General features: G+C 40.4%; 1 protein-coding gene across 2 annotated transcripts in view; it reads left to right on the forward strand.

The window, feature by feature from the left end:
• Positions 1-14139, forward strand: part of LOC140726628 (matrix metalloproteinase-20-like) — a 28679-nt gene extending 14540 nt beyond the window's left edge. For both annotated transcript variants that reach the window (XM_073043237.1, XM_073043238.1), the window contains 6 exons: positions 1516-1636; positions 1740-1873; positions 2198-2357; positions 3360-3463; positions 3590-3780; positions 14119-14139. In XM_073043237.1, coding sequence (XP_072899338.1) covers positions 1516-1636; positions 1740-1873; positions 2198-2357; positions 3360-3463; positions 3590-3711 — 641 coding nt within the window. In that variant the 3' untranslated portion in view covers positions 3712-3780; positions 14119-14139. The remainder of the gene's footprint in view (positions 1-1515; positions 1637-1739; positions 1874-2197; positions 2358-3359; positions 3464-3589; positions 3781-14118) is intronic.
• The last annotated feature ends 10253 nt before the right edge of the window (positions 14140-24392 follow it).

The raw sequence follows: 24392 nt of genomic DNA on the forward strand, positions 1-24392 counted from the left end.
GTAATTAGATATTATCTCGCGGGCCAAAGATAATTCCACCGCGGGCCGGATTTGGCCCGCGGGCCTTGAGTTTGACATATATGCTGTAAATCACAGTAGGAATATATTTTAAAAATATAAATGGTATAAAAAAGCAAGTAAAATAGTGAGGTAAATCCAGAGTAACACACACAAAATTCTGGAGGAACTCAGCAGGGCAGGCAGCATCTATGGAAATGAATAAACAGTCGATGATTTAGGCCAAGAGCTTTCATCAAAACTGGAAGGGAAGGGGGAAGAAACCAGAAGAAGGTGGAGGGAGGGGAAGGAGTTCAAGCTGACAGGTGATAGGAGAAGCCAGGTGAGGGGGGGGGGAAGGTAGGAGGATGACAGAGGGGGAGGGAGGAGAAAGTGAGTAACTGGGAGGGATAGGTTGAAAAGGTAAGAGACTGAAGAAGAAGGCATCTGATAAGAGTGGAGAGTGGATCGTGGGAGAAAGGGAAGGAGAAGGGTACCTGAGGGAGGTGATAGGCAGCTGAGAAGTGAAGGGGTAAGAGGGGAGCCAGAATGGGGAGGAGGGTGAAACATTGACTGGTGTTCATGGGATCAGCCCCTATTCAGAAATCTAATGGCTGAAGGAAAGAAGCTGTTCCTTAATTGTCGAGTATGCATCTTCAGGTTCCTATACCTCCTCCCCGATGGTTATATTGAAAAGAGGGTACATCCTGGGTGGTGATGGTCTTTCATGATTAATGTTCCCTTCTTGAGGCATTGCCTTTTGAAAATGTCTTTGATAGTGGGGAGGCTAGTGCCCTTGATGGAGCTGGCTGGGCCTACATCTCTCTGTAGCTCTTTCTGATACTGTGCATTGGCATCTCCACACCAGACAGTGATGCAACTGGCCAGAATGCTCTCCATAGTACACCTGCAGAAATCTGCATGAGTCTTTAGTCACTCTATATACCTATTCTGACAGACTGGCACTCTCTCACAACTTCACTGAAATGTCTCGGGGTACTCAAAATCATGAAATTGGTACTGAAGCTATGACCTTCTGAAACCAAGCATGAGGTCATCCTGATCAAAGGATCCCATTGGTCTTATTGCTGTTGCTATACTTACTTTGGTCCAAAGTTAGTTTATTAATAATGAATGTTTTTCTAAAACTTAGTTTGGAATATAAGTTCCAGACACCAATGGGTATTTCCTAAACAAGAAGTATTTTCCACGTCTGAAATTTATCCATGATTCTAGGTGTCTTTGAAAGTATTATAGAGCACAGAAGGTTGGACCAATATTATTCATTTTCTTCCTGGCTTCCGGTCACTAAATACAAAATTAAAAGAAATACATCAATGTATGCAATGAGAATGTGCAGTATATTGTCAGTAAACATATTTATACATTCTAACATCAAAACTCAGCAAACAATATAAATGTGTATGCACTTCTGCTGAATCATGTCACCTTTTCTATATGGTCTTACGATAATATTACTATTTTCCTCTCTCCGAAATAGTTCTTCTTCTCTTTCAGGAACCATACAAGTGTTTCACCAAGAATCTGCACAGCCGCAGATGCAAGATAGACGTGATCCTTCTATATCATTTGATGCTGTCACCAAAGCTTACGGAATTATCTTTCTCTTCAAAAATGGGTAAAGTTGTTCCAGCTTATGTATTCATTGTGATTTAAATGAGTACTCACCAAATATTTTAACCTACGTAGTTAGAAGCCGTTTCTTTTATGATGTTGTTTAGATCCCTTTGGCATAAAGATCTATACACTGCAGATGTCAAGGTTAGCTCCATCCAAGATACTTGGTTAGATCTGCCATCAAATATCGATGCAGCTTGTGAAATTCCTGGAGAAGACATTATTTATTTTTTCAAAGGTGAGACTTCTGCTGCATATTAGAGACTAATTTATATTGCAATGGGTTAGCGTTAAATTGATTAAGGTAATAACCAGGGGATATAATTAAAGAATTACTTTTCATTCTTGACATTTAATCCCTTTGAATGGAAGAACTGGCAAACATTATTGTGGTTCATCTGACCAAATCCCAAGGTAAAAAAAAACATACTTTATTCTCAGTAAAATATAATTTCAGTAGGGGTGTAAAATGATTGCTAATTAACCAGATGACTGTTAAGAAACTCATTTGTTTTTTTTCTATCAAATTCTTAATGCAAATTATATATTTTTTTATTTGCAGGATCAAAGTTCTGGACCTACACACATAACAAACTCAGTCACAAGTCACCTCAGTCTATTTACTTATTTGGACTTCCGCCATATGTGAAACAAATTGATGCAGCACTATTTATACAACAAGCAAAGAAAATATTTTTCTTTGTAGGAAAAATGTATTGGAGGCATGTATTTTCCCTTTTGTTTCATTTGCCCATCTGGATTCTAGCTTTATTTGCCAATAGTACGGCTGCCATCAATATCCTAACGCATACCCATTTTTATGCCATGGACCAATACAGTAAGCAAGGGGTCCATGGAACCCCTGAACTAAAGGAAATAGTCTAAGGTGAGAAGAGAAAAACTTAACAGGAACTTGAGAGGCAACCGTTTACACCAAGGGTGGTATGTATGTGGAATGAGCTACCAAGGGAAATGATTGAGGCATGTACAATAACAATTTAAAAAGAAACCGTTGCACAAGTAAATGGATTTTGTAGGTTTAGAAGGTTATGGCCAAATGCTGGCAAATACGACTTGCTTAGATGGGGCATCTTGGTCACAATGGACCAGCTAGGCCAAAGGGTCTGTTTCCATGCATCTATGAAATCTATGGACTCTACCACATCATATAACAGTGTTACACTCTTATTAATCAATTCATGTCCAGCCAGGGAATGGAAAGAACCTTTGCATGAATAGAAATTCCACCTTGTCAAAGATGCAATAAAATTTCAAAATAGGAGAAAACAAAAGCAACTATTTCAATTGCAGTTATTCCATCTGTATCTTAACAATAGAAATGAACAGTTTAATCCTTCCACACTTCCAGCTGAGATACAATAATGCTAGTCCAATTCTCTAACTTAAGGTAATTTAACTTGGGCAATAAGATAGATGTGGTAACACAGATGTAACTGAAGTCAAAATTATATAAATTCAGCATTATTCTTGTATTTAAACAAGCCCCGAAATTATGCATTGTTAAAAAAACAGAAAATAAAGCCTCTATGTCATTAATTCTAAAATGAATACTAACTCAGCTTTCCTTGCATGACTACAATATAATTTTAAGTTAATCTTAAGCATAGATCTCTAATCGATAGGGAATGTGCATTATTGTTTATTTACTTGATCATGTTAGATAATGTATCATCAATGAATGTATTTTAATCTCTCCTACTTAGCTATAATACAAGAATAAAGACCGTGGACCAAGGCTATCCAAAATGGATAAGTAGCAGGTGGTCGGGAGTCAATGACAAGATTGATGCTGCTCTTCAAAATGATGGTAATTGCAGCCATAATGACAAATTCCCCTGAAGTTTGTAAAGATATGGAAAACATTACTGATACAATTAAGTGACTAATTTTTATTGTTATCTCAAATGTAATAACGTGACCTGGCTTTCCCTAGGATTGGTTTACTTCTTCAGTGGGCCACAGGTCTATGAGTATAACTTCTGGAGGAAAGAAACTCTGCACACTTTAAATTCCAATCAATGGCTGGGATGTCAGCATCTGAATTATGACCCATAACGTAATGAATATTTCCATCCTGGAATAGAAATCTTTCACAAAGAAGGAAAGACTGCAGGACTTTTAAAGGTTATTTGCTTTATTTTGATTGTATTCAACTTTAAAGTATTTTAATTATTATGTTCAATAATAATAATAAAGGGGTCTAGAAGCAAGGAAAGAGAAATTATCTTTAATCCTAATGAGATTGTTGCTTTCATAATCTATCAATAAGTCTAATGAACAATAATAGTTCATCACATCATGGAGTCATTCTTTATGAATATAAAATTTAACACAAATTCTGCATTATTCAAAAAGCTAAGTAACACAGAAAATAAAGCTCAGATGGCATTAATTGTAAAATGAATGCTAAATTAGCTTTCCACGCATTACTGCAATTAGTAAGTTTTGCACGGGATTATTTTAGCAAGATATTAACTTCTTTGAAAAAGTAAAAAACATATTGTACATGATCTCTGCTACAATGCCTGAGTTCCTGATTAAGGTTGTGGAACAGATTTCACAGAGTTTCATCTGCTAAGATCTGAAATTATTTTATAATCAATCAAATACTTTTTGACATTGTTGTAATGTTTGAATTTCTGCAAACATCAATGCAATAATACGCAGATAAGCGACTTTCTTTTAGAGATATTAGTGGCAGGATAAGTATCAGATGACAACCTGGAATCTCTAACATTTACACAAGGGATAAAATGGGACATAACATAAAATAAAAACAAGAAGTTCTGGAGCATCACACAGTGCTGGAGGAACTCTTCAGGTCAGGCAACATCAATAGACAATCACCTTTTATGGGTTAAGCCCCTTCATCAGGACTGGAAAGAAAGAGGGGAGATAACCAGAATAAAAAGGTGATAGGTGGATCCAAATGAGAGGGGTGAGGTAGAAAGATAGGCATGTTGGGGAGGAGGAGAGTGGAAGTTAAGCAAGAAGCTTGGAGGTGATTGGTGGAAGGGCAAAGGGCTGATGAAGTCAGCATCTGATAGGTGGAGTCAGTGGACCATGGAATAAAGGGAAGGATGTGAGGAGAGGAATCGGAAGAAGGAATGTGTGGGCAATAGACAGATCAGGAGTGTAGAGGGGGATAAAGAGAAGGGGTAATGGGGCCAATAGGATAAAGGAAAACAAAGGAGAGACAGAGGGGAGTGTTTACCAGAAGCTGCAGAAATCAATGTTCAGAGAATGCTGAATACTTTGCAGATCAACTTTGCACCTATAGAAAGACAGCTAGCAAGAATGACCAGCTTGATACATTTTTGCTTGTTTGATATGAAGAGTTGACTCTATTTTTCTCTCTCCAGAAGCTGTCTGATCATGTTGAACATTTCTTGTGTTTTCTGCTTTTATTTTGGCTTTCCAGGTTCTGCAGTTTCTTAGCTTGACTCTAGGTTTCTCTACTTATTTATTGAAAGTAGCACTGAGAGAACCTATATTGGGATGTTAGCCTAAATGGTTGTGCATGTCTCAGGAATTAATGCTGACTTAATTTTAGCTTTGGTTGGCAAAACTAGTTTTCAGGAGAGAAGAGATGTCAAGGGGCGGAGCAGTTCAGGAAGAAATTCTGGAGTCTTGTCCTAAAGCAACAAAAGACACAGCCATAATCAGAGGGCGGAAATGGAGTCAGAGATCTTGGAGGAACGTAAGGACAGAGAAGGTTGCAGAATAAGAGAAGTTAAGTTTCTGAACATAGTCTATAAATGACTTCATAATAAGCCATTGTTACACCAGGACTCCATGTTGTTAATCTAGGGAACAAGCAGCAGAGAATTTAGCAAGAAATATATTAAGACTTTACCCAATAATTCAAAAGAGAAATTGACAATCATATTTCACCTGCCTGCTTTTGAAGTTTCAAGAGATTTCTGTTCCAACAAAGAAAGTCAATTGCATACGTTGATCTAGACTCCAAATACAAGGATAAATTAATTTGTTGATTTTATCAATAGCTAAAAAAAATTAATATGCTGAGAATTTCCAGAACTTTTGATGTTAATTTCAGGTTTACAATTGTGTATCATTGTAATTATATACATTTATACTCTATATTTCTATTGTATCTATATCTAAAGTAAAATATCTCTAATTCTAACAGTTTATCCTATTCCCAGCACAGAATATTGGAATTACCAAACTTATGTTTGCAGAGGTACAATCAGATATGACTTGCTCTAAACTGATAAATTCTGAGATGATTTACTTGCGATATCTGCATCACACACTGCTGTCTAACTAGATGACAAACTTACATTGGAGTAAATCTCTGATAACCAGCACTTCATTGCTTTGTTAAATCTATACATTAGAGTTAGTTACATCAAGTTCCATTAGAACCATGTGATCTTGCCAAATTTTTGGCACATGTGTGCAGTGTTCTCAGTGGGCTGGATGTAATAATACCCTGAATCCACATGCGCTTTCTTTAAGTCTCTTCAGCTGGACTGTACATCAGTATGTCTACTGATCTGCCTGGAGCCAGAACTTGGAGAATATAATGTTGATCAGTCTCTGGGTTTCTTAGCCCAACTATCCACCTGGTTGAAATCGAACGAGTTATCTGCATAGCCCATATATTCACTATCAGCATCAATTAATATATTGCTCCAGGTAGGCTTTGTGACGTTTTGCAGCACGTTCAAGCTTGCACATTAACTTTACTGATGTATTTCACATGGGACCCATTAAGCCAGTTACAGGGAGACTTTCATCAGCTTGGGTCACATCAGTCTGGGAGCTCAGAATAGATGTCTTGAGTCTAACTCACTGCCTGCTACATATTCTAATCACCAACATTAAATCGGTAGAAGCTGATTGGTCCCACAGGTAATCTATCATATGCAATATAAAGTATGCTTCCTCTTATGAAGTCTGCAAAAACAGCTAAATGAACATGAAAGAATGCTCAGCTGTTTCATACTCAGAATCTTTTGATGAGGGGATGTGGACGAATCTGTATCAAATACAAATCTCTCTATAAAGATATCAGCAACAGTTCAAACTCACAGGTGGGAAATGCTAATGGAAGCTCTGAAACTCAGTGCAGTCCTCACAAAGGCTCAACGGGCAAAGACCACAGTTTAGGATCCTCATAATAATGGATACAGAAGGGCTGAACCTCCTCTATAATAAATCCTCAAACATATAGAGTATTTGTGAATGAAAAAATGTTTTCAACATGTAAATATTGTAAGTGAACATCATAGTATGCTTAGCGCTTTATATTTATGAATAAAGGTTATTTTGGGGAAAAATGGGTTTCTATATTTATGGAAGACTCTGTGTTTAGCTTAGTCCCGCTTGGTGGCGCAATATCAGCGCTGGACTCCGGAGCGGAGGTTCCCGAGTTTGAATCCAAGTCGGGCTGAGTGTCGAGCTAGCAACTCGGCCTCGTAAAAACAAGAATAGCTTGCTACAGAAACACCGTCATGACAGTGCCCCGATAACTCCACTGATGAGTTAAGGGCTATTCTTCTTCTCTTCTGTGTTTCGCTTAGTACCACACATGATCCAAGATCATAATATGATTATCTGTCCTGCATTTGGGGTTCTAAAAGTACTCCTTTAACTGGTTGATTTAAAATTATGTGGACGATTTTCCTTGGGTATATACATCACACAGAGTCTCCTGTACCTTCTTGATGGCAGCAGCAAGAAAAAAGCATGACCTGGGTGGTGGGGGTCCTGATGATGGATGCTGGTTACCTGTGACAATGCTCTGTTTAGATGTGCTCAATGGTGGGGAGGCTTTACCAGTAATGGACTGGGTTGTATCCATTACTTTTTGTAGGATTTTCCATTCAAGGGCATTGGTGTTTCCATACCAGGCTGTGATACAGCCAGTCAATATACTCTCCACCACACATCTATAGAAGTTTGGCAAAGTTGCAAGCTCCAAGCAGAGGCACTGGTATGCTTTCTTCGTAATTGCACTTATGTGCTGGGCCCAGGACAGGTCTTCTGAAATGATAACACTGAGGAATTTATTAGGATAGAGCATTGCTGACCTTCTCCACCTCTGATCCTCTGAAGAGGACTGTCTCATGGACCTCAGGTTTCCTCCTCCTGTAATCAATAATCAGCTCCTTGGTCTTGCTGACATTGACTAAGAGGTTGTTGTTGGAGCACCACTCAGACAGATTTTCAGTCCCCGTCCCCCCCCCCCCATATGCTGATTCAGCCTACGACGGTGGTGTCATCAGTAAACTTGCACAAGGCATTGAAGCTGAGCTTAGCCTCACAGTCATCAGTATAAAGTGAGAAGAGCAGAGGGCAAAGCACACAACCTTGTAGTGCAGCTGTCCTGATGGAGATTGTGGAGATGTTGCTACCAATCCAAACTGACTGGGGTCTGCAAGTGAGGGAATCCAGGATCCAATTTGAAGAGGAGGTATTGAAGCCAAAGTCTTGGAGATGATTGATTCATTTTGAGGAAATTATAGTGTTGAATGCTGAGCTGTAGTTAATAAAGAGCACTCTGATGTATGCATTTTTGCTGTCCAGATGTTCCAGGGTTGAGTGAAGAGCCAGTGAGATGGCATCTGCTGTGGACCTGTTGCACCAGTAGGCAAATTGGAGTGGATCCAAGTTGCTTCTCAGGCAGGAGTTGATGTTTCATCACCATTTATTCAAAATATTTCATCACTGTGGATGTAAGTGCTACTAGACAATAGTCATTGAGACAGGTTACCATGTTGTTCTTAGGCACCAGTATAATTGAAGGTTACTTGAAGCAGGTAGGTACAGCAGATTGCTGAAACAAGAGGTTAAAGGTCTCAGTGAACACTCCAGCCAGTTGATCAGCACAGGCCTTTAGTACTTGGCTAGCTATCCTGTCTGGGCTGGATGCTTTCCACGGGTTCACCCTCCTGAAGAATGCTATCATGTCGGACTCAGAGACTGAAATCACAGGATCATTGGGGGCTGTTGGAGTTTATGATGGTTCCTCTAGGCTTTGACAGTCAAGATGAGCATAGGGCTATTGAGCTCATTTGGAAGCAAAGCCCTGTTGTTGCCTATGCCACTTGATTTTACTTTCTAAGAGGTGATAGAATTCAAGCCCTGCCACAACTGTGGAGCATCCTTTGTCAAATTCAGGAATGTAATTTATCAGGAAATATATTCGTAACAGTGAAATACAACAACCAACAAGCCAGTTTGGGCTTTTATGTGGTAAAAACAGAAGGGCTGTGAGTGACTGAGACAACTACAACTTAATTGGAGATCCATCCACCATTTGCATGCTGCATCTCCTGCAATAAAGTCAACTGAAAGTGAAATAAGAAAGGTACAGGATGATGACACAGAAGTGTTCAAGCATAGCTTCTGCAAACCCAAACATATCAAGGGTACAACAGTGTTGAATGAAAATGCTACACCTGAGTTTTACAAAGCCCATCCATGATGAAGTAGCTAGTGAGCCAGATCGCATGGAGGCTGAAGAAATTCCTTCCAAGGTCAAGTGGAGCCCATGGGCAACACCAGTGGTCCTAGTAGCCAAGAAGAGAGGGTCTGTCAGAATCTTTGGTGATTTTACAGCCATCATCAACCCAGTACTGAAAGTAGATCAATACCCTCTGTTTAGGATAGAGGATATCTTTGCAAATCTTTGTGGAGGAAAGCAATGTTATCTTAACTGAGGCCTACCTACAGATGGAGATGGAAGAAGAGTCCAAAGTGTTTCTCACCATAAACACTTGCAAAGGGCTTTATCACTATAATAGGCTTATTTTTAGAGTAGCATCTGCACCTGCACTCTGGCAGAAAGCTATGGACCAGATGCTGCAAGGCCACCAGGTACACAGTGTTACCTGGATGACATCATTGTTACCAGTGAAGATGATAAGGAACATCTCCAAAATCTCAAGATAGTATTAAAAAGATTAGAAGATTGTGGGCTTAGAGCACATCATGGCAAGTGTGAATTCCTTAAAGCATGCATCTCTTGCTGTAATCACCTTTGACGCACAAGGATACACGAGTGTGCTAAGAAAATCAAGCAATGGTGGATGCCCCAAGGCTAAAGGACGTGTCAGAGTTGCAGTCCTTTTAGGATTTGTCAATTACTATACAGGTTCCTGCCAAACCTGGCGACTGTCATCCACCCCTTTAACTCACTGCTACTGATCAGGAAGAAATGGCAATGGACAAAGCAGTGTGAGGTGGTTTTCCAAAAGGCAAAGGAAATGGTGACGTCAGACACTGTACTCACACATTCTGATCCACATTGTCCAGTGAAGCTTGCCTGTGACGCCTCACCTCATGGTACAGGTGCAGTCATGTCACATGTTTTGAGTGATGGAAGTGAAAGCCCAATAGCCTTTGCATCACGTTCCCTTTCCACTGTAGAGAAATTTTCATACAGATTGACAGAGTCTGGCTTGGGGTGTACAACATTTCAACCAGTACCTGTATGGGAGAGTTCACTTATTATCAATCCACAGAAGGTTGTTCCACCAACAGCAGCAGCACGAATGTACCTTCAGCCCTGTATTCATCACCCTTTTCAAGCTTGTCCCCCTTTTTTATTGTAACTCATCCTGCTATTGCAATTTTGCCTTGTCATCAGTCTGTCCTTGCTAGCAGTCTCACTACACACTGCAACCTCTAACCCTTCCACATCGAGGAAGTATCTGCTCTCAGCTGAGCTGTCCTACAATCTACACACCTGCTCTGTCACAGGTATGTCACCCTTTGAAGTGCTTCATGGCTACTAAGCCTTGTTGCTCCCTATAGACTAACAAACAGTAGAAGTCCTGTTTGCCAGGACCCTTGTTCACTGATGACAGAATGCTTGGAAGAGGGCACAGATGCTATCCTAGCTGCCAACCATGCCTACTGTTGCCAGGGTAACTGCTGTTGTCACCCAGATAGATTACTCTAGCCTGGGGACTGTTCCTGGCTGTTCACCAAAGATCTGTCTCTCTGCACCAACTTCCATAATCTCTCCCCCAGGTCTTTGGTCCCTTTGAGTTTGCACATTGCATCAATCAATAGGTTTCAGTAGGTACATTTAATCTTAGAGAAAGGTATACAATATACATCCTGAAATTCTTTTTCTTCACAAACATCCACAAAAACAGAGGAGTGCCCCAAAGAATGAACGGCAGTTAAAATGTTAGAACCCCAAAGCCCCCCCCCACCGCTCCACCCCCACAGACAAGCAGCAGCAAGGCAACAAATCCAGATCCCTGAATGTGCACTAGTCTTCCAGCCCGCGTCCTCGGGATATCAAAAAGTGGCTGGTTGTGAGGCCCTGAGAGCGGGTCCCATTCCCGCAAAGTACAGAAGTCAGAGCGTAACTGCAGGTCAGGGTCTTCAAAAGAACCTTGAAAAGGGGGAAAAAAAGAGATTTCAAAGATAGAAATAGAGCTGTTTCCGAAGATGCAAGCAAAGGAGTCCCCATTTGGCACCATCTTGACTTCGCTCTGCCCCTCCGAGTCAACCCAGTGGCTTAACATCTCCAGCTGCCCCTGTCCCTCAGGATCACACCTACCTTCCATGTTTCATGCCTCAAGCCCATTGTCCACCGACCACTCAACTCACCTGAGCCTGCACCTTTGGAATCTAGAATGGTGGGTGTTGGTCCAGTGTACGTGGTTCACCTGTTTATTGACTCATGTCATCGTGGATGGCGTGTGTGTTTCCTGGTCGAGCGGGAAGGGTGTAAACCCAAGATGAGGTTTGGGTGCCATGTTAGGTCCATTGCTCATGGAAGAGTTCCGTTGGACCCATCGATATCATCCTGGGCCAGTGGAGGATGGCTGTAGGGGCGCGGGTGGTGGGTGTTGTACCTGTCAGGCCTGTGCATGCAGACTCTTCCCAATCTCTATCCAGCTAATAGGAATTACCTGCTACTCATTTCTAACTTGTCACCTGCAACTCACTTAAACCCAGCTCTCATCCACAGAGCCAACAAACCTTTTGCGTGTGCCATAGGTTCACCACCATTGAAGACAATATGGTAGCTGCAGTTTTACACTTTAGCATTTAATCCTAGGTAAAACAACAAGTCAAAAAGCATTCTGTCCACCCGAATGGGATCACTGTAACAGACTTTACAATAAACGACTTTTTATTTGTTGATTAAAGTGAAAACATGCCAAACCGTGGGAAGTGTTGGACCATGGAATACCAGACTAGCAAGTTTCAGTCTTGCAGTCCCATAACGACTGATTGTTAAGGATCCAGCTCGCTCCCACTTTCCAGAGCAGTGTCAAACTGGCGACATCTACTGGATGCCATGTGGCAACTGCAGTGTTCTTTATTTGATGCCTGATACAATATTCCAATTGGAAAGCTGAGGTTGAAATGATATTACTGATTATTCAACACCTTCAGCATCCTGGGACTTAATTTTCTAATTCCTATTGTAAAAACAATACAACCTCAAAGTATCCCTAGCCTTTTTGATGTCTCTCACCATTTATTTTAAGATCACTCAGATGATTTGCTTCAGTAACATACCACCTGTACAGAAAACTCACGTTTTCTCGATTTCCTGTCTCAGTTTCAATGATCAATCTTTTGCTTTAGTTACTGTTCTCTTTCTATAAAGAATTTTATTTCCTTTAGGCAGGGATGGGTCACCAAAACATTTTTGTACATCTATTGGTGATTTACAGAATACCTTAAGTCAAAATTTAGAAGTCAGAATCAGGACTTGATCAATGTCCGTCTATCATTCTATCACATTCCATTTGACACTCTTTCCACGGTCTAAGTTCATATCCTTCAACTGAAAATGTGGCTTGTTGCACTTTTTCCCAAACAAAGCATTGGTAGCTTTGATCTGACACTTTGTTATTCTGAAATGTGCTAGTTCCCAGATGATAGAATGATATTCTTCCTTCCAACCAGATTATAACATACATCATGGATATATAGGATCATTTAGTTAGGACTAGAACATAATTCTAAATCCTCCGCTATGCACTGTTGGAACAAAGCAATTTATTGAAAAGCCTTAGGGCGCTTTTAGTTAAGTATGTTTCTGTGGTCCAAAGGTAAATGCAAATTTATGCTTGCTGCCTAGATATTCTGGAATGTGGCAGGGCCAAATAAATTGCCCAAGATGGAAGGGAGAGTTGTAGTGCTTGGTAATGTGAAAGCGATATCAGGATGATTCGAGTAGCTGCAGTGATTATTTAGTTAAACAACAGTAATCAAGAATCTCTCTGAGCCATGGGCCATATATGTGTATTATTTTCCACAGGCATTCCTTTACCCACTTTCTCAATTGATCAAGATCCTGTTGTAACCCTTCACAGTGCACATTCCACTAATTTTGGTGTCACCTACAAACATATTGATCATGTGATCTGCGTTCTCTTCCAAATTATTAATATACAAGACAAATAAGACAGCACTTGTGCTATGGCACATACTGGTTCCAGGTCTTAACTCTGAAAACCACCCCTCCACTATCATCTGCATCCCACCAGCAAACCAATTCTACATTCAGTTTGTTATTTCATCTTAAGTGCCACCTTAGGTCTGCTAAGTTCTGAACCAGTTTACCACATGGGACCTTGTCAAAGGCCTTGCTAAAATCTATGTACACAATGTCCACAGCCCTACTGTCATCAATGCTCTCAACAGCTCTTTAGAAATCTTATCAGTGATGTTTCCTTTCTACTACCTATCCACCTGATCTCCTCTGCAACTTAATGTTAGACTTGCTTTCTCTCCTTCCTAGTTCCAATGAAGGTCCTAGACCTGAAACATTAACATCATCTCTCTTTTCATGGATGCTATGTGATTTGCTGATTGCTTCCAGCATTTTTTGTTTCTAAGGCTCTTGTGGTGAATTTGGTGAAAGATGCATTTGTGGCACAAATCACAGACTGAGCATGTGAAAGAAATCAGGCTGTGAAATTTTGTTCACATTGAGCTCCTCAGGAACTCACCTGCTTGATGCTAATTCTCCACTGCTGTTACCTTTGTGAAGGGCATGTGTTGACCCTAGGAACTACTGCATACAATCACCGTAATAGTCACATAATGTTTTACCTTAAGGATACAATTGACTTATTACTAGAAGAGGTTGTGCATGACACGTTCAAGTAAGCTATCAGACTTTGGAATGTTGTTATTCCTCTGACATTTTTAACAACAACATCCATGTCAGATATTGAAACTTTTAGATCCTGGTGGCGTATTTGAACAATAATACAACAAGTATAAAGCTCAAAGTTTCAAAATTTGAAATACCAAAGAGCAGGTATAAATTGAACTATCAGGTTCTTCTGCTTCTAATGTTTATAAACACCTGGAGAAGATATTCCTACTCTCCGGACGTTCCATACACTATTAGATGATAAATATCTTTCTGAAGAGAACAGATGATGCAAGTTGTACCCTTGAATATGAATTATTGCATGTGAAAGACATTTTTTTTCCTCTCAGGTTCTTCAAAACATGTTAAACTAACCATTCCATGGTCTCTCATGCTGCAGAGTAACCTTTTCGTCAACGTTGGTCATGAAGGAGTTAAATGCACATCTTCCTGAAGGTACTGCCTAGAGCACATTATAAACATTCGGACAATAATAAGAAACATGTTGTGACATCATATTCCTGTGGAATAGAGCCTCCACCCGGGGTGGAGATCAGGAACTTCCATGTTCTCAATGCCTTTCCACCAGACCAGATTTAGAATCTGTGCATTTGATAAGCAGTCTTTGAAAAGCACTGAATCCAGGAATTTAAAACAATGGAAAAAAGCACACAGCCAGGGTTTCTAATAGAAAATTATTGCATATCATCCTGTGGAATGGAGAATACTGAGTTTCAATCAATAAAAAAAAATTTCCATCAGAATTCACACAGCATATTTTCCTTTATATTGTCTGTGGCATAGGGGAAGAAAGATTAAACACCAACTTAACTACACCCCAGAACTCCAGTGGGCCCATAACAAAAACAGTCTCATACTCACTGTGCAGCAACTTAAGGCTGAGATAAGAAGAAATGTATTCTCTGTTGTTTCTATGTCTTTGGAATTTTGTATTTCAGAGAACTGCTGAATTATTAAATGTGTTCAAGAGAGAGTTGGAGTTTTCGTCAATCGGGAAGACAAATATGTAAGGACCAGACAGGATATTGGATCTGGGGCCAAAGACCAGCTGAAGCATCTTGTTGAACCAGGGTAATGTGATCCGCTACTGCTGCCATTACTTAGGTTCTAGTCATTTCCCCCCCACCCCACCTTACCACCACACATTGATGAAGAGTTGTAGCTGGCAGAAGTAGTTTCTTTGGAACATGATGTTTAAGGCAATAAATAGCTGCAGGTCGTATTAATGATGTCATTGGATTTCAGTCCATATGCTTTGCAAACTCTGTGGCAAATGAGTGATTTTCTTGTCAATTAATTATTCAGTTTTCATTACGGCAATATTATTCACTTCATCTCTCTCAGCTTGACATCAAATACACCCACCAAATCTCCAACAAAGGAGCTTGCAACCCATGACCCAAATGTGTCTGCAGGTGTTGTTACTATAACAAAATAGAAGAGATTTTTTTCTTCAAATACAGGTAAAAGATTTCCTTTATAAACCCAGCATCATTTTCAAGATTATGTTGTACATGGGGAGCCTTTAATAACTCAGATAAACTACTTGAATCAGTAGCAGGGAATTGAATCACCAAGCTTTTCTTTCCAACTCTAATATGTAGCTATTTCAGTTCTGGGTCTTACTTCAATTCTATCAGTCACCTGCAAATGTTCATTTGACATCCCCTGGCCTCGGCCTGAAACGTTGTCTATTTATTAATTTCCATTGTTGCTACCTGGCCTGCTGAGTTCCTCCGGCATTTTGTGAGGGTTGCTTTGGATTTTCAGCATCTGCAGATTTTGTTGTGTTTATGATCCCCTATAAAGGATGCTTTTTACAGACGGGACATCAGCACCTTCCCCTTCTAGAGTAGCAAAAGCTGGAAATTAGTGTTGGCAGAAGAGAAGATTCAGCAGTCTGGGCCCCAACAAACTAATGGAGAAGCAGGTAATTCCTGCAATATTTTATGTATTTTCACAGTTGATCATTTTATGGATTTTAGTTAGGCTGTGAATTGGCTGGTACAAACAGACATGTGTAGGGATCTCAAAATTGCAAATAGGAACCGGTATACAACATAAGATATTGATTTTATAGAAGGAATGCTCTCAGTTTTAGTCAGAGTGATTGTATTTTGCTTGGGACAGTGGAGATTTCAAAGCTCACCCAATTACCTAAAATCGATCACAGATGCAGTTCGTCACCCTGGCGGTGGAGAAGGCAGTTTGGTGTGGCTAGGGGAAGAGGAATTAAAAGATTTCCCTTTGGGATCTTCAGATGGCCATTGGAGAAAGAGCACAAGTGTCAGGCAATGTCCACTTGGTGCTCCTGGTTGCAAGTGGCACCAACCTTTCCATTCCCACACTACCTTGTCTTCTATGGGCAAGCCAGTTTGGAATAAAATCTACCAAGTCTCCACAGATCCCATGTGCCTTCATCTTCAGGATCAGCTGGAACCCTGTTGAAAAGATTACTAAACCCCATGTACAAACACCCACTGCTGTACCCTCATTTATCATCTTAGTCACTGCCTCAAAAATTTCATTCAAGTTTGTAAGACATGTCCTACCCTGCACAAAGCCACACTAACTATCTCCAAAACTCTATGCTTTTCCAGATGAGAGTAGATTCAATCCCTAAGAATTGTCTCCAATATCTTTCGTACCATGATGTAAGGCTCACCAGCCTAAAATTTCCCAGCTTGTCCCTGTTGTCCTTTCTAAATAGAAGAAGTGATAGCTATTGTCCAGTCTGCTGAGACCACACCTGTGGCTAAATAAGGTAACAAATTTTAAGTCAAAGCCCTGGCAGTCTCCTCTTTTGTTTCCCTCAATAAGCTGGGATGACTTCCATCAGTCCCCAGGACTTATCCATGTTCTTTATGAACTCTAACATCTCCTCCTTCTTAATATCAACATGGCCTGGATTATCAGCATACACCCTTTCCTTATTTTGCTATCCTCTAGGTCCTTTTCCTTGGTGAATTCTTGGTTAACAAATTTCATGTCCCATGCTGGTGATAATAAACCTGATTCTGATTCTGAATATCAATGCAACTTGTTCATTTATTGTTTTGCCTGCTTCCTCTGGCTCCAGGTATATATATATATATATATATGTGTGTGTGTGTGTGTGTGTGTGTGTGTGTGTGTGTGTGTGTGTGTGTGTGTGTGTGTGTGTGTGTGTGTGTGTGTGTGTGTGTGTGTGTGTGTGTGTGTGTGTGTGTGTGTGTGTGTGTGTGTGTGTGTGTGTATCTATACAAAATGCCCCTTTTCTGATCATCTGAGCTCATTCACAGTGTCTCTTTACTCTAGAACCAGGATCGACTTATCGACCCTTTTTTCTATTTCACACTCTTTATGTGTTATAAATTCATATAGTTTGAATGTTTTTACTGTTCCCCAAGTTAAGTCTTGATCTTCTAGAAATTAAATTATGTTTTGTTCTAAAATGTAGCAAGATTCCTTTAAAAAACTGCAATTCAATTCCTTGCATCCAGGTTGCACCGACAAGTCACCGATATACAGTATCAATAACATGATCTTAAATCACTAGCTATACTCTGATAAAACAAAATGGGTGAGTGGAGAAATCCTTGAAGGATCTTCCAAGGCTGCTTGTATTGGAGTATAAAAGTATAAACTTTAACTATGAAGTCAGTTATTTGCTATGCATGTACTCAATTTAGTAGAATGAAATCTTAGGAATGTAGAGGTAACTAAAGAGCTAAAGAAATGTAGATTAGACCCAATTTGGTAGGAGACTGCAGTCTTAAGATGACAATGGTGTGTTAAAGAAAGGTAGCTAAGAGATGTAGATTAGAACATTGCTCAGTTCTGAGTTCATTATTTTCTATGCATGTATTCAATTTGGTAGGAGACCGAGATCTTAAAAAAAACGTTGAAGACAATGGTGTGTTAATGAGAGGTAGCTAAAGAACTAAAGAAATGTAGATTAGAACATTGCTCAGTTCTGAGTTTATTATTTGCTATGCACAAGGTACGTGCAGCACTTGTAAAATGCAACTAGAGATTGCTTTAAAAGCTGCTGTGTCCGAGGATCGGTGGGCAATCAGCAACTAGCTCAATGACTGTCTCAGCTTTGATTTGCAAATTAAAGTTTAACCCTTCTTGAAGAATCTTCTGCGTCTCCTGGTCATTTGTAAGGCACGAAAAACCACGACACTTGCAGTATGTGGAACCTGTAATCCAGGAAATATTTTAGTTTAATTGTTTGCGAATGGAATGGCTCATGGATCAAGTTTCTTTAACCAACTAATCCAAAATTATCCATTAGCTGATAAAATCTGAAGACACCATGGGAGTCCTTCCTCTCTGTCATTCTGGTGCCATATTAGCCTGGAAAAAGTATCAGTAACTTGGTGAAAAATGTGGTTAAAAAGGCACTGGGTGGTACTCAGCAGGAATCACAGTGGGATGAGAGCTGTGAATTGAGCAATTTCTGTGTTTGCGCACTCGGGACGTCATGGTTCTGTCCTATCGGCAGCTGACAAGGGGTGCAGAGGGGACAAATAAATGGCATATATCTCCCTGTATATTATTGTAACTGAGCTTATAATAGAATGGTGAGAAAGTACAAATTAACCTGTTAATGCAAGCATCCTGCATATTCCATTTGAATTCATGAGAAACAGTAATGTTATTTTAAGTAAAACTTTGCAAGAATTGCGGAGCAATAAAATCCCCACAATGGAATGGTGCCACTATCTGAGGAATCAGAAGAAGATTTTCAATCTTAAGTGGAATAATTCAACTGTGGTTAATGGCAAATACATGTCACAACTGCTTTGTGCTGACAGTTCAAAATCTGGCAGATCTGCCTTTCACAGAACTCACACAACCATTGCCAACGTGAATCATTTCTCAGTGCATAAAAATTCATATTTCTTTCCACTGGCTGAGGTGGTCAGAGTCTCAGAACAAAAGGTTACATCATTTATTTCTGGGAATATGATGGATCTTTGGGACTTTCTACTGGAGACTCTGCCATTGAGACAATTTAGAATAGATTTCTGTACATAAAGGAGCAAGGGATAATGGAATGAAATGGCAATGACATAGAAGATGAATTAGTTGAACAGCAGAGCAGACTCAAAGAGCAAAATGGCCTATTCCTGCTGTGATTATGTGCTTATGTGGGGTGTATGGGGTGTCAGGGAGAGGTAGCACCTCTGGTGGGGGAACATGTCATGTCTTTTTCAGACGGTTTGTCCACCTTTGGTCCCCACCTGGCATTCCGCTCTCACCTGTGGCTCCCTGTAGCTGTTTGCATGCGACAACGGCCACACCCCGGATAATGGCTTCAGCAAGCCGGCTAAACCAGGTGAGGGTAGCTGACGGGTCTCAAACCCTCGGTGAGATAGGGAGTTGTCTGTCCCAGCATGTGAAGACAGACTCCGGCGGATTGAGCAGATGAGACCAATGGAAGGTCCAATGGTCAAGAAGGCAGTCTCTGCAAGCATCGTGGAACGCATGGAGAACGATAAGACACAGAACATATCCTGGTCATCTACTGAGCCTAGTCCCATCTTTAGCCATCTCGACTCTTGTCTTGCTACTGGATCCAGATGGGAATTGGAAAGAAAGAGTGAGGCTGATGCTGCGTAACTCTCCCTCACTTAAATCCAAATCAAGCGCTCGTCTCGACACCGTCATAGCCAGCTGGTGGCGTAGTGGCATCAGCGCTGGACTTCAGGGTGAGTAGTCCTGAGTTCGAATCCGGCTGGCTCCCTTGTGTGCTCTCCATCCGTGCTGGGTTGAGCACCGAGCTAGCTACCCGACCTTGTAAAAAGTATTAATGGTGTCAAGGTCTTCATTGATGACGATGGACAAACCTTATGTGCTTATGTTCCTATGATAATGAGTAGTGCAAGTTAGTTGGATTTTTTCCTCTGAATTTCCAAAATTCACAACATATCCTTTTAGAATTAATGCTACTCAAATGTCACACTGAGGTTTGGATGAGTTTATTAAAACTGCAAGGCTCAAATAACAGGTGTAACAGATTGAATTTATGGAAATATGGTAAAAGCAAAGTGAAGATGGCTCTGTCCTATCTTTCTACTGCCTACAAATTACCTATTCTGTTCAGATACATTTTAGTAATTTTGAGCTATTTCACCTATAATGAGCCACAGCTTACTTTCATATTAAAACAATTTCAGGCCTTTTTTTGTTGTTCAGCTTTGCCTATTATAAATCGAAGTCAAAATGATTTAACTGTTATTTAAACACCTTCAGCATTCTGACACCTCACTTTCTAATTTATTGTATAAAAGCAATTTGAAAACTCTGTTGTAGACAACTAGAGGGGCCAAAAGGCCTGTTTCTGTGTGGTAGACTATAACTCGAAAATTTCCCTGAATTAACTCTGAAGCACTTTTGCAATTCCTCTTCAGTTGTGCTTAAATACTATATCACTTGAACAATTAACTCCTGTGTTTTTATATCATACCATTCTATCCGTGAGTCAGAAGGGAAGGGGAGGTGGGGATGTCACGTCATGGTGATAGGCGATTCGTTAGAGGAACAGACCGGAAGTTTTGTCGGCGAGAATGAGATTCCTGGATGACATGTTGCCTCCCAGTTGCCAGGGCCCGAGACATCTCGGATCAAGCCCTGAGCATCCTTAAGTCAGAGAGTAATCAGCCAGAGGTTGTTCATGTATGGACTACTGACACGAGTAGGACAAGTGATGAGGTTCTGCATAGGGAGTTCAGTGAGTTATTGCTAAGTTAAAGGGCAAGACATCCAGGGTTGTGATCTCAGAATTGCTACATGTGCCACGTGCTAGTGAGGCCAGAACTAGGAAGATTAACAGTTTAATACATGGCTAAGGAGATGGTGTAGGAGGGAGGGCCTAGGTACTTGGATCACTGGGTTCTCTTCCAGGGAAGATGAAGCCTGTACTGATGGGACTATTTGCACCTGAACTGGAGAGAGAGTAATATCCTAGTGGGAAGGTTTGTTAATGCCGCATGGTGGGACAAACAGGAAAACAGAGAGGGCGGTGTTGCTCTTTTGGTAAAAAATGAAATCAAATCATTAGAAAGAGGTGATATAAGGTCAGAAGGTGTTGAATCATTGTGGGTAGAGCTGAGAAACTGCAAGGGTAAAAAGACCCCCAGACAGTAGTAAGGATGCGGTCTACAAGTTACAACAGGAGATATATACATCTCAAAGAGGAAGAACTATTCTAAACCAAGATGACACAACTATGACTAAGAAGGGAAGAAAAAGGCAACATAAAAGCCAAAGAGAGGGCAAATAATAGAGCAAAAATGATGGAAGTTATAGGATAGGGAAGTTTTTAAAAAGCAACAGAAGGCAATTAAAAAATAATTAAGAAGGAAAAGATGGAATACGAAAATACTAGCCATTAATATTAAAGAGGATGCCAGAAGTTTCGTCAGATACATTAAGTGTAAAAGAGAGGTGAAAGTGGATATTGGGCCACTGAAAAACGATGCTGGAGAGGTGTAATGGAGACAATGAAATAGCAGATGAACTGAATAAGTATTTTGCATCAGTCTTCACTGTGGAAAACACTAGCAGTATGGTGGAATTTCCAGCTGTCAGTGTATGAAGGTACCATTATGAGGGAGAAGGTTCTTGGGAAACTGAAAGGTCTGATGGTAGATAAATCACCTAGACTAGATGGACTATACCCCAGGGTCTGAAAGAGGTGGGTGACGAGATTGCGGGAGCATCACTAAATTCCAGAATGGTTCTGGAAGACTGGAAAATTGCAAATGTCACTCCGCTCTTCAAGAAGGGACAGTGGTAGAAGAAAGGAATTTATAAGCCAATTAGTCTGACCTTAGTGGTTGGGAAGATGTTGGAGTCTATTAAGGATGAGTTCTCAGGATACTTGGAGCCACAGGATAAAATCTGAAGTCAGCATGGTCTCCTCAAGGGAAAATCTTGCTTGACAAATCTGTTAGAACTCTTTGAAGAAATAACAAGCAGGATAGACGAAGGAGAATCGGTGGATGTTGTGTACTTGGATTTTCAGAAGACCTTTGAGGCTGCTTAACAAGCTACGAGTACGTGGTATTACAGGAAAGATTCAGGCATGGATAAAAGCAGTGGTTGATTGGCAGGAGGCAAAGAGTGGGAATAAAGGGAACCTTTCCTGTTTGGCTTCTGGTGACTAGTGGTGTTCCACAGGGGTCTGTGTTGGGACGGATTCTTTTCACGTTATATGAAAATTATCTGGATAATGGAATTGATGGCTTTGTTGCAAAGTTTGCAGACAATATGAATACAGGTAAAGGGGCAGGTAGTTTTGAGGAAATAGAGAGACTACAGAAGGACTTAGACAGCTTAGGAGAATGGGCAAAGAAGTGGCAGATGGAATATAGTGTCAGAAGTGTATGGTCATGCACTTTGGTAGAAGAAATGAAAGGGTTGACTGTTTTCTAAATGGAGAGAAAATATGAAAACTGAGATGCAAAGGGACTTTGGAGTCCTTGTACAGGATTCTCTGAAGGTTAATTTACAGGTTCAGTCTGTGGTGAGGAAAGTAATGTGATGTTAGCATTCATTTCAAGAGGGCTAGAATGTAAAAGCCAGGATGTAATGTTGAGACTTCGTAAAGCACTGGTGAGGCCTCACTTGGAGTTTTGCGAGCATTTTAAGGCTCCTTATCATAGAAGTGATGTACTGAAACTGGACAGGATTCAAAGGAGGTTTACAAAAATGATTCCAGGATTGAATGGCTTGTCATATGAAGAGCGTTTGAAGGCTCTGGGCCCGTATTCACTGGAATTCAGAAGAATGAGGATGACCTAATTCAAACCTATCGAATGGTGAAAGGCCTTGATAGAGTGGATGTGGAGAGAATGTTTCCTAGGGGTGGGAGAGTCTAGGACCAGAAGACTCAGAATAGAGTGGCATCCATTTAGAATGGAAATGAGGATGAATTCCTCTAGCCAGGGAGTGGTGAATGTGTGGAATTCTTTGCCACGGGCAACAGTGAAGGCTGTCTTTATGTATATTTATGGCAGAGGTTTATAGATTCTTGATTGGTCAGAGGATGAAGGGGTATGGGGAGAAAGCAGGAGATTGGGGCTGAGACGAAAATTGGATGGTGGAGCAGACTCAATGGGCCAAATGGCATAATTCTGCATAATGGCATAATCTTATGGGCTTTTGGTCTTTATCAATTGTAATTCCATCTATTCGATTACTGTAGAAATATTATAGTCCTCTACATTTACTTGCTGTGATCTCAATATAATCTGCCCCTTTGAGCCACACTGTCACCTCAACTCTGAATTGATTTCATAACCTAAGGACTCACTTTCAAAGTCTCTACAACTCATATTCTCAGAATTATTTAGTTACTTATGTATTTATTTTTATTTGTAAAACTTGACTTGTTTGCACATTGGTTTTGTCAGTCATTGCTCATGTACAGATTTTCAGTAATTCCATTGATTTTTTACTTTCCTGTAAATGCCTGTGAGAAAATAAATATGAAGGTCGTGCATGGTGACATGTAAGTATTTTCATAATAAGTTTCCCTTGAACTTTAAACATTGAAGGCAGAGTTTAACCTAGGCAAGTGTGAAGTATTGCACTTCGGGAGTTGCAATGTAGAGTGAATATACACCATAAATTGGAAGATCATTAACAGCGTTGATGTACAGAGGGACCTTTGGGTCCAAGTCCTTAGATCCCTGAAAATGGCTGCACAAGTTGATAGGGTGGTAAAGAAGTCATTTGGCATATTTGCCTTTATTATTTGAGGCATTAGACAGTAAATTATGTAGCAGCTTTACAAAATACTGGTTAGGCCACATTTAGAGTATTACATTCAATCTGGTTGCCCCATTATAGGAATGATGTGGAGGCTTTGGGCAGGGTGCCAAACAGATTTCCCAGGAAGAATGGGATTGTCTGGAAGTCTGGAAGTCTGGATTGGAGGATATTCGCTATAAGAAATAGTTGGACAAACTAGGGTTGTTTTCTCAGGAGCAGCAGAAACTTAAGGGAGATATGATAGATGTCTACAAAATTATGAGAAGCATTGGCAACATAGACAGTCAGTATCTTTTCCCCATGGTTGAAATGTCTAATGCTAGAGGACATGTATTTAAGGTGAACCAGAATCAGAATCAGGTTTGTTATCACTGACATAGGTTTTGGGCTAAGACCCTTCATCAGGATTGGAAAGAAAGAGGACGGGAGGCAGAATACAAGGTTGGAGGAGAGGGAGGAAACAAGGGCATGGGTGATAGAGGAATCTAGGTGAGGAGGAGGTAGAGGGAAGGGAATGATGTAAGGAGTTGACAAATGATAATTGGAAGAGGCAAAGTGCTGATGAAGGAATTTGATAGGAGTGCAGCATAAGGATGTGGCGAATCAGATCAACAGGTTTACTATACACTGTCAGGATAGATCTATAGAGTCTCTCAGAAGCAGAGGTAGAAGAGTATACCTCATGATCAACTCTTCTTGGTGCACAAATATATCAGTGTTGTCCCAATTCTGCTCACCTGACCTGGAATATCTAGCAGTTAATTGCCATCCTTTTTACCTACCATGGGAGTTCTCCAGGGTCATTTTGGTAGCAGTATACATTCCACCTCAGGCC

This window comes from Hemitrygon akajei, chromosome 4, assembly GCF_048418815.1.
Source record: "Hemitrygon akajei chromosome 4, sHemAka1.3, whole genome shotgun sequence".
Taxonomy (NCBI): domain Eukaryota; kingdom Metazoa; phylum Chordata; class Chondrichthyes; order Myliobatiformes; family Dasyatidae; genus Hemitrygon; species Hemitrygon akajei.